Below are 10736 nucleotides of genomic sequence, written 5' to 3' on the forward strand. Positions count from 1 at the left end.
TTTGACTGAGCCACTCTTCATAGGGGCGCTGAGCACCGGACCGGGCCAGAATCTGCTGGCTGCTTCTGGTGTCTCCCATCTTCCTCTTGGACTTTATTCTTCTGGTTCTCCAACTTCCTGCTTCAGCCTCACCTGGACAGGAAATGTTTTCTTCAGCCTGATTTTCATTGGACGGTAGCCGGATGACCGGCCAGACCAGCAGGTGGCGCTGCGGCTCCAGGATGGGAGGAGGATGATGTTGGTTCTGTTTGAAACGGAACTTTAAAACGTTTATTGACGAAATATCAAAATCTACCTGGATTATTTTGTTAAATTTCAGCTGAAGGTGTGCAGGGATTTGGAAAATATGGAATTAATTTTCAGAGGAAAATGTTTATAGTTTAGATTTATCTTTTTTATGTGGGTAATGGTGTGTGGCCAGGCAGCATTTTGTCGCCTTTTTAACCTGCATATGGAGGATTTATCTAAACTGCTGAATCAATGTAGGACTGGCTGTCAGGTTGGTAATCGAACCATCAACCACCTGATCTACGCTGACCATCCTGTGATGTTCTGTCCATATATGCTGGTCTGCAGCAACTGTTAAGGGTTACAGCATGATATTAAATACAATCCAAAAAAGAGCAACATCATGATTGTCAAGAGCAAAGAAGACACTAAATGATCTTTTCCTGACTTCACCCTGACTGGCAGCATCGTCCAGGTCACTGATGAGGTCAGACATTTGGGACATCACATCACCACTGACCTGTCTGATGACAGACGTTTACAGGCAGCGTTGTACTCCATGTGTACCAGCTGATATTCCCCTGTGGAGGTTCTCCATGTGCTCAGCATCTGTCAAAGCTGCACGTTTTAAAGCGTACTGTGTACACAGCCCGCCTGTGGCGGCGTTACAGGAAAAGCAGTATGAACAAACTGCAGGTCCTTATAATGATGGCATGAGGATGCTGCGTAGGATGGAGTAGAGCCAGTCAGATGTTTGAATGCCAATGTACTGCTGAGCTTCAAAACATTATGACCAGATGTAGAGACTCTGCAAACGGCATCAGACTGAATCCTGTTCAAAGCTCAGTGAGGTTCTTCACTGGCGCTTTAGTTTATATGGCAGTGATTATTTTATTATATATGTTTTATTTTGTTATTTTTATTGTTCTTGTTCTGTTTATGGACCATGATTCTGTCTAAATAAACAAGATTGATTGATTGATTGATTGATTGATTGATTATAATATGAATCATTCTGATTCCTTTAATCATTTCTGTCATTTTCTGTTTTTCTGCTGAATCTTTTTTATATTTCTGCCTGAACTGATGAATTTATTCCCTAAAAGTCTAAATGAGCTGTTAGCCCCGGGCTAACCCGTCCCATCATCAGAACCGGACGGGCGGTTCGATTCCAACTCTGCTTCTTCCAGAACCTCAGCCTCTCTGGTTCGGACTCCTGGTTCCGAAAATTCAGGTGAACAGCGGTTCCTCTGTGCAGCAGCCGAGGCTCTCCATGCCTACTTCAAGGACTGCAGGAAAACTGACCACCAAGCTTCCAGCTGAGCGGCTGTGCTGCAGCGTAGCTCCGCCTCTTCCTGACTCGGCGCCACCGGAAGTTCTGAGTGTTTTGGTTCAGCATCACTTCCTGTGTCCATGCTGGACTGCATGATGCTTTTCTACAGTGGATAAGAAACGATCCGAGTTATTTAAACTTCAAAGTGTTTTACGAAGGTCACTGAATAATTGGCTCTAAATCTGGAGAAATACTGAGTTTGGATCTAAACATTGAAATAGATGTGGATCTGAAATACTCCTGGTTCTGGTTCTGGTCCTGGTCCTGGTCCTGGTCCTGGTCCTGGTTCTGGTCCTGGTTCTGGTTCTGGTCCTGGTCCTGGTCCTGGTCCTGGTCCTGGTTCTGGTCCTGGTTCTGGACCTGGTTCCTCCTGGTGACTTTATGCTTTTTAAGTTGAAATGATTCAGATTTTACCATCTCTATGAATAAATGAAGTGAGGATGAAGAAGCTCTTGTTAATTATTCATGTGTTCATCGTGTTTCTGGCTCCCCCCCCTTCCCCCGCCCGACTCCCTCCTCCTCCTCTTCCTCCCTTGCCAACGGTTGCCATGACAACAGGCTCTCTCGCCCCAGAATCGAGATGTGAGGCCTGATGTCTTCCTGTGTCTCTTGATGTTTCATGAGACTAAAATAAACTGAACCCGATCTCCGTTCAGACCCTGCGGTTCTTCGCTGACTCGGTTCATTTGGTGAAAACCGGAGAATCTCCAACGTTTGGAGAAAATAGTTTGTACCAAAACCTATAAACTGAAGTGAAGAGCCGAGGTTTTGATCAGGACAGATGAAGCCGATTTAAAACGTTTATTCAGAAAACATTAAAGGTTTTAAACTGTTCTGTACGTTTATGTTGTAATGAATAATCTTTTGGTTGTGTTGGTTAAACACCACAAGCCATTTCAATGCTAGCGCTAGGCTAGCACATTAGCTTTGGTTGTATTTACCCAGAATGCCCTGCGGTGTAGTCCACTTCCTGCTTTTGGAGTCTCTGGTCCGCTGGACGTTCACATTCAAACCGAACCAGAGTTCACTTCAACTGAACCCAGACGGAGGTTTGGAGGACCAGAGTTAGCTTAGCATTCACACCTCACCAACCAAACCGGACTTTGACTAGGCAGACGGACTGGAGTCAGCCTTAAGCTCCGCCTCCTTCCCACATTCCTCCCAGTTTCTTAACATCTGGTATGAATTTTATAGGTTCATATTCAGAAACAAATAATTTCTCTGGTCCTTTTGTTCCCATGTGGTGACCAGCTGTCCTCTGATTGGACGGTTGAAACCACCAACATCCAATCAGATTGAGGTCAAGCAGCTTCTTGTTTCATGTTATTTTCTACAGATTTCTCGTCATTATTGGACATTAATTAATAAACTCATAAGAAGCTGAATAATCTGAGCTGATAGAAAAGACGTGAAAAAATGATTCTGTTTCTGATGAACGAGGCTGAAGGATTTATTCTCCTGAAATGTCATCAGAGTGAAGACGTCAGCATCATTCACTCATTCATCCGTTAGTTTAAGGCATGCAGAGACTCAGACGGCATCGGTGATGAAGCTTCATGCTGGAACCGAAAGCTGAACAGGAAACAAGAGATTAAATACAAAACGGATAGAAATATTAAAATACAGATTCAACTAAACCAGATAGAATCGATTCAGCATCAATCAACAGAAATGAAAAGTCCAGCAGCAGGTTTGGACCTTTAGTTCAGTAAGGAAACAACTTTTAGTTTCACTGACCTGCAGCTCCTCAGCCTGTCGCTTCATATCCATCTGGTTCCAGAACCAGGACTAACCGGTTAGACTCTGGGCAAGTTACCAACCAATCAGAGCCAGGGCCAATTAGCACCAACACTTACAGCAAAAGCTAATTAGTAATGGCCTAGTTCAAGGCCAAACTGTTTTGAGATCCTACCAAATGATAACTGACAGACAGCAGGCTAGCTAAAAAGTTACAGAGAAATCCAACTCTTGGTTCCTAAAAGCTTCGTCTGGACTTTTCATTCCCCAGAAATAAAAACATCTGATGAAAAAACTTTTCTGTTCAAATAAAAACTCCAACAGTTTCTCTATTTACACGTCTTGTGCCAGCAGATGGGAGGTGTTCCTGTTACAGTCACAATGTTAGCATAATGTTAGCATAATGTTAGCATAATGTTAGCATAATGTTAGCATACAAGCAGCAGAGAGTTCCAAACAGACCCAGAGCGTTCACACCGAGGGAAGCTGCACGTTCGACGTTTCACTTGCATAATGTGGTTAGTAAAGAGGCATGCTACAATCAGAGCCGGAGCGGGTCGAGCCGTGAACAAGGTGACTGGGGACGTGATGGTTCTGATCATCTTCAGATCGGACCAGCAGAAGGTTCTGGCGGTCCAGGTTACTTTGTTCCTTCACCACTTTGTTTCTTCTTGTTCCACCCAAACAGTAACGGACCATCTGCCTCCTGAGCTCCTCGCTGCCACCTGGTTTCCACTCAGCGGTGTGGTACCGGTGGTACCGGTGGTACCACTCAGATAACCATAGTGCCCATTGAGACAGGAAACTCATGGAAAGTAAAAGCCTTTCATTTGGTTCTAGCAGACCAAACCTGCAGGTTTCTGTTGCACAAATCAAGAAGCTGAGAAGGAGCAAAGTAACCAGAAGCCGATTTCATGTTGAACAGAACAACCTGAGCTCAGCCAGCAGGACACCGCAGGTACTTACAGAGTTTCTCAGGTGGCTCTGCTGCTGAGTGAAGCTACAGTTCAATGTAAAGCATTCAGTAATACGGTAAACATGCACAGGTGATACGAGATTCTGGTTCTGTTACAGCGAAGTTCATCTGGGCTTAGTCCAAACAGGAGTCCATTAGCAACATGGCAACGTTGGTGTGCAAGAATAATTCACAGTAGTGATCATGCAGAATTATTACATGAACAGACAGAGTTTGGCACCAGAAGCCCTGCAGGGCTGCAGCATCATCAGAACATTTCAGAGGAAGCGCTAACAGCTGGGAGCAGAATGGGAGAAAAACTGGAGATGAGCCTGAAAGGACCCAGACGTCAGGCTGAGCTCAGTCCACCGTTCCTGGGATCCGTCCCGCCTACTGGTCACCAACGCTAGCTAAAATGTTTGTAGCGCTAATCCTAAAACACGAATCATGAACATTAGCGCAGCTACAGCGTGTCAGTCTGTTCAAATCTAGAAAACCGCTAAAGTGCTAAACAAACACTTAGCTGTGCTGTTAGCACATTAGCATAAGTGTTGCCACCACTGATATGAACTTCCTGCTTCAGGTCCAGAAATCTAATTTACCAGCTCTCCCTGCCAATTTCTATGCTTTGTTCAATTTTTACTGGTTTTGATTTATAGCAATTATTTGGATTAAAAATCCTCATAAAGTGGAACTGGAGTTGGAAACGGTTCATTTTCTCTGGCGGCTGTAGAATAAACTTTAAACTTTTTATTGGGGAGTTGGAGCTGATCAAATAGAAACTTTAAATTTTATAGAATTGTTTTACTAAATTGTGATGCAAATGTAAATGAAAACCATAAAGGAAGGGTTCGGACTGAGCTGGTTCTGACTCATCTGGGCCTGAAACTCCAGTTAGCCTTGAGTTCCTGCAGGAAGAGGAAACGGCTCAGAGTTTCTGAGATGAAGCTCAACTCTGGGAGCAGAACCCGATCCACTCTGATCCCCCTCAGAAAGGCCCAGAGAGCCGGAGATGCCGAGTAAACGTAACCTAAGCTCCCAGATGAATAGAAGTCCCGGGAATGACGGGGAATAATGTGATCCGAGTCATCGGTTCAGGTCCAGTAAGCGGAGACGCTGCGGTCAGACAGGATCATTAAGAATGGCTGAGGGGCTGACCCGGGATCGGTTTCAGAGGTCGACCTTCACCGGTCAGACTGGAGTGAACCTGAGGTCCGACGTCAGGACACCAGGCCTTCTCGGGTTTTCTCAGCTTCACCATCTGACATCTGCTGCTTTCGCAGGAATCAGTCAAACTTTCCAGCTTCAATCCAGCTGAACGTTTCTGATTACTGATGAAGAACCTTCCTCTTCCTCTCCTCCACAGCAGAGCCGGTCCTGCTGGTCCGGTTTCCTGCATGTTTTACTTCTGTCCCCGGTTCAACATCCTGGCATGACAAAGTTCTGCAGAGGTTCTGCTGATGAACCATCCAGGTGTGTTGGACCAGGGAAAGAGCTCACAGGTGCAGGACGCCGGGCCCTGGAGGACGGACCTGGGACTCCTGGTCTTCCTGGTGCAGCAGCTCCTCCTCGCTGAAGGATCCCACGTACCTCATCATGACCTCATGAGGTTTACTGAAGCGGGAGGGTTTTCCTCAGGTGTGTGTGACTATGAACGAGCTGCAGCTGCAGGCTGTGCGTCGAATGTTCAGGTTTGATGAAGCTTGAGGGAGCCTGAAGGCCGAGTCCAGATGTCAGGACCTCTGAACTCCAGTGACAAGAAGCTCACTGAAGTCTTAAATTCAGCTGATTTTATGGGGAAGTTTTGATTTCCTCTGACTGGCTGTAAACTTAGAGGTGCTTCTGATTTAACATGGACTCTGATAATGAAACCGATGGAAGTCCAGAACAGAATCATGAGTCGGTTCTGGACGCAGTGGCTGAAGGAAACCTGATGTTTGGGTCAGAGAAAGGTGGAAAAACTTTTGTCCGTTTGTCAACAAACGGACAAAAGTTTGTTGTCCGTTTCTTTCCTGCCTTCACAGTAAAAGTCTTGATCCATCCCCAGTTCAAAGTTTCATAGCAGCAGCATCTCTCAGTTTTACAACAGCTTAGACCATTTTGGCATCAGAACATGAGATCCAGCAGTTTGTTTCAACACCAATAATCCGTCTTCCACAGAGACAAACGTCTGATTCCAGGGTGGTGGGAGAGAAGAGCGTTGGATCGGGAGCGAAGCTGGAACCACAGAGGGATCCGTCGGTCAGCGTTGGGACAGAATTGGCTGGTTGTGTTGGAGGTAGAGCGTCAGGCAGGTCATGCTCATCATCGTGCAGAAATAAAACCACAAGCTGGAACAGAAGTACGATAGTTTTTCCATCTGGTGAAGGTGGATGGGAACAATAGTGCTTCAGAGACTAGACAGTGCTGCGTTGGTCTGGATCTGGTCCTGAAGATGTCATCAGGATTTTAAAATCCCTGCAAAACCGAACAGAAGAGCTGACACTGACGCGTCCAGATGGAGTTTGGGTTGCGTTCTGGGCAGAAAGGAGGCTGACTGTGTGAGGTGAGGTTCCATACTTACGTCCCCAGTTGAAGGCGACGGCTGCAGCGATGATAGCGATTCCCCCTAAAATGGAGACGACGGACAGCACCAAGGCGTTGCGACCCAAACGGCGGGCTCCGTCCACGTTGCCCTGCTGCAGACTGTTCCGAGACTGGAGGGAAACATGAACCAGGTTCACAGGAGAACCAGTATGACCAACTGTCTGCAAAGCATGTTTGGCTGTTCTTCCATGAATCCTGGGATTCATCAGCCCTTCCTTTGGGAAAAGTCTTACCATCACGGAGAAAGTGAGGGCTACGATGTTGATGGGCACCAAGGGGCAGAAGCAGGACAGGATGGCCAGGATCAGGTAGTCCCTGGGTTTCGATCCGTCCCCAGTGACCTCTGTGATGGCACTGGGCTGGCGTGTGAGCGAGGGTCTCGGTGAGCCCGCCGCCAACGAACAGGACCGGCTGCCCAAGCAAGGCCGACCATTAATGTGGCTGCCTGGCTTAGCGTGAAACTTGGGCGACACAGAGGACACTGTGGGGGACGTTTCAGCCATGACAGGAGCGACGCCGTTACCTGGAGGGCGACAGACCAGCGCAGGACTCTCAGAGACTCGGCAGGGTGAACAAATCCTTAATACACAGAAAAACAAGCCTGAGAGGCTCATCTCACCACTTCAACCTCTTCCAATACTTTGTGTAAAAATTGAGCTGACCGAGCAGCCGACTCAGGCTGGCGACTGTTTAGGAAGACCTGAGCGTTTTGTAGCTGTTTTGCAGAGAAAGACTCTATAAGCCTCTTTATTAACAGATCGTTTTACTGATGCTAATGTAAACAAACATGATATTCATGACTACTGTCTGATGGTAACAAGCTCAGATGATTATTGCACTTCATTATTTGTTATAACAGGACTGAACGAAGAGGATAGAATCAGAATAAAGCCGTAACTTTCATACTCAATGATCATTTCCATGGCAACATGAACGTTTATTTGCATCTACAAAAAGGAAACAAACTAAAGAAACTTATTTTTATGGCGGTGAATGTGAAAAATGCTGCTTTCGTCAGCATGTGGTAAACAAGCTTGAGGCTCTTATTTTGAAATAAAAAAGGAAACAGCTGGTTTGTCTTTCTATGTTGACTGTTGGACAAAGATGTCTCCTCGGGTTGACCGATGCTCCTTACACTTTAAACTCATTTATGTGGCAACATTTTATGTTAAAAGAATTAGCAATGAGAGAAAGGGATGGCTATCCCTTAGCTGCTAGCGATGCTAAAGCTAGGATCTGATCAGGGCTAAACTAGACCAGTTTTTAAATATATTATTAGCACATCTTTAGTTAAAAACTGTAGCAGAGTCAGGACTAAACCTGTATAATCTTTAGTCTGTGAAAATAACAAAATGTGACTCCTAGTTTTCCCACGATTATTTTTTCCTTGTCCTGTTAGCTGGACTCTTTCCTACTTGAAAGAGATTTACAATTCGCAGGTGAAGTGTCATTTTTTATTTCACAAAAAACATTATCTGAAGGCACCTTACAAAACAAATGGTGTTGTGGCAACGCCTCTGATTTTCACCAACTCAAAAAGTATATAAGAGCCTAAAAGTTCTAAAACTCCCGGACAAGCCCCCAAATATATCTAGAAAAATTGTTTACATCCTTCATTTTCATAGTTTCGTAGCATAGCTTTGAACAGTAAGAGTTGATCTATGTGGCCTTTAAGTGATTAGCCAGTTAGCAGCCAGTCTCATCTCTCAGATGTCTGACTGATAAACCCGGCAAAGCGTCTCAGGTTTTATTTTCACCAGCAGCTTATGAGGAGAAATGAACTTACTGGTCTCTGTGATCTCACTGATTACTGTCAGGTGGTCGACTGATTTCTCTCTTTCTATTGATCGGCCCTCTGGAGCGTCTGATGTTTGCTGTTCTTCAGCGGCGGGCTGAGGGGCGGCCTCTCCGTCTGGCTGTGAGCTCGTTGGCTCCTCCGGCTGCTGCCGGGCCGCCATGCAGGTTTCTGGGGCGCCACTGGGACTGGTGGCCATCGGACTGGTCAAGTGGTCTGGTGAGGAGGAGCTGAAGGCAGAAATCGTTCTGGAAAGGATTGAAGAAGAAGTCAGTGGTCATCCCTGGAAAACTAACAAATGTAAAGCTTTGGTATAGAACTGATGGATTTTATGGACCTCCATCAGCACCAGGCTGAACAGAAAACAGGAGATGAGTGAAACAGATTTATTTCTTTTAGTCAGTGCTGCCATTTGTAGAGAAAGCAGAAATTACGTTTCATAGCAACAACATGAATTATAGACTGAAAAATGGAGGCAGAAGTAAATTACAGCAAAACAGGATGTTGAGAAAAATATCCTGACATCAGCGGCTCACCAGGCCGGAGCTGTTCTGCTGATCTGTGCCGAGTTGAACATGTTCACCGCTGACACTGAATCAGAATAACCCCAATCTCTGAATGACATACAGTTCGCTCCTTTATTCTGAAATTTACCCATAATTTACTCCCAGATTAACTCAGCTGGTAATTATATGGCCACTAGGGCAGTCTTAGTGTGTTGGAGTGTTATTCTGACCAGTATAGGCACTGGAATCGGACCGGCATGCACTGGAATCGGACCGGCATGCACTGCAATCGGACCGGGATGCACTGGAATCGGACCGGGATGCACTGGAATTTGCAAATTACTAAATATTTAGTTTAAGATTTATTTGAAAATAAACAGAAAACATGGTGAAAATGTGGCTTTGCAAAGAGAAAAAAAATGTTTTTTCTCTTTGAATAAATAACCAAAATTATTGCTGTTAATTTTTGACAGTGTAATTTTACAGGCACATCTTCATCCCGAGGAAGACTCTGCTGATCTCACAGCAATCAGTGGGGGAGGGGGGAGAGGCGTCTGACAAACCACATCATGATTAAAAAATGTAATCATGAGTTTTATGACATGAATTAAAACGTTGTGTTTACAGTGTTTGGATGTAAATCTGAGGATTTGATTTTTATGAACCTTTAATGATTTTAGGATTTTCCATCCTGAGACTCAGCAGTCCAGAAAGACCAGCGGCCCGCCGGTGGCCCGGTTGGTACCGGAACCATCGACTCCCACAGCAATTAACCTGCTGGTTCTGTTCAGCTTCGGACCGAGGATTAACGGCTCGGATTTATCAGAACCGGGGGAGACAAACAGAACTGACCTCTGACCTCTGGTGTCTGGGCCAGCAGAGAACCGGACCAGAACCGGTTCCGTTTGGTCTGGATCAATCGTGGTCGAGTTGGGAGTTAGAACTGGACCACTTCTGGGTGTGAATAGTTCTGGTTTGAGTCGGACCTCTGCTGACCTGGCCCGGTCCAAATCCATTAGCAGGTTTCTCTTTCCATTAGCAAGGAGATGCTAGCAAAAAATCAGCATAACTTCCTGAAGTCCATCCATCCATTTTCTAACACCTGGTGGGTCGGGAGGAGCTGCTGCCTCTCCAGCCAATGTTCAGGGTGGGGTCACCTGGACGGGTCACCTGGACGGGTTGCAGGGCAACACGTGTTTTTGGACTGTGGGAGGAAGCCAGAGAACCTGGGGACTCCATGCAGAAAGACCAGGGCTGGGAATTGAACCCAGAACCTTCTTGCTGCAAGGCAACCTCTCTACCAACTGCGCCACTGTGCAGCCCCAACTTCCTGAAGTGTTTATGAAAAATTCATTAAAAAAGAAAAGAAAAACTTTGGGCACCCCTAAAAGTTGGCGCCCTGGGCTGCTGCCCTAAAATCTGTAGACAGAAACCAGTTCAAGCTGTTTACACCTAAATCCTGTTTGTGTTCATTAAATTCTTTAAATCATTTTTCAGCAGGAAAAATCTTCAGTTTAATTTTATATTCTCAAACATTTCATTCAAATTTGAAAATAAATACAATATTTTTTATTGAGTCAAAATTGTTGCATTGAT

General features: G+C 45.4%; 1 protein-coding gene across 2 annotated transcripts in view; it reads right to left on the minus strand.

The window, feature by feature from the left end:
* Positions 1-2983: 2983 nt before the first annotated feature.
* Positions 2984-10736, minus strand: part of LOC106961660 (proline-rich transmembrane protein 2) — a 17185-nt gene continuing 9432 nt past the window's right edge. For both annotated transcript variants that reach the window (XM_015055545.1, XM_015055546.1), the window contains exons 2-5: positions 8626-8882; positions 7073-7362; positions 6817-6949; positions 2984-6710 (exon numbers count right to left, since the gene is read on the minus strand). In XM_015055545.1, the coding sequence (XP_014911031.1) occupies positions 6694-6710; positions 6817-6949; positions 7073-7362; positions 8626-8882 (697 nt within the window). In that variant the 3' untranslated portion in view covers positions 2984-6693. The remainder of the gene's footprint in view (positions 6711-6816; positions 6950-7072; positions 7363-8625; positions 8883-10736) is intronic.

The sequence above is a fragment of the Poecilia latipinna genome, unplaced genomic scaffold, assembly GCF_001443285.1.
Source record: "Poecilia latipinna isolate Pla-1442-1.1 unplaced genomic scaffold, P_latipinna-1.0 Scaffold1319, whole genome shotgun sequence".
Taxonomy (NCBI): Eukaryota; Metazoa; Chordata; class Actinopteri; order Cyprinodontiformes; family Poeciliidae; genus Poecilia; species Poecilia latipinna.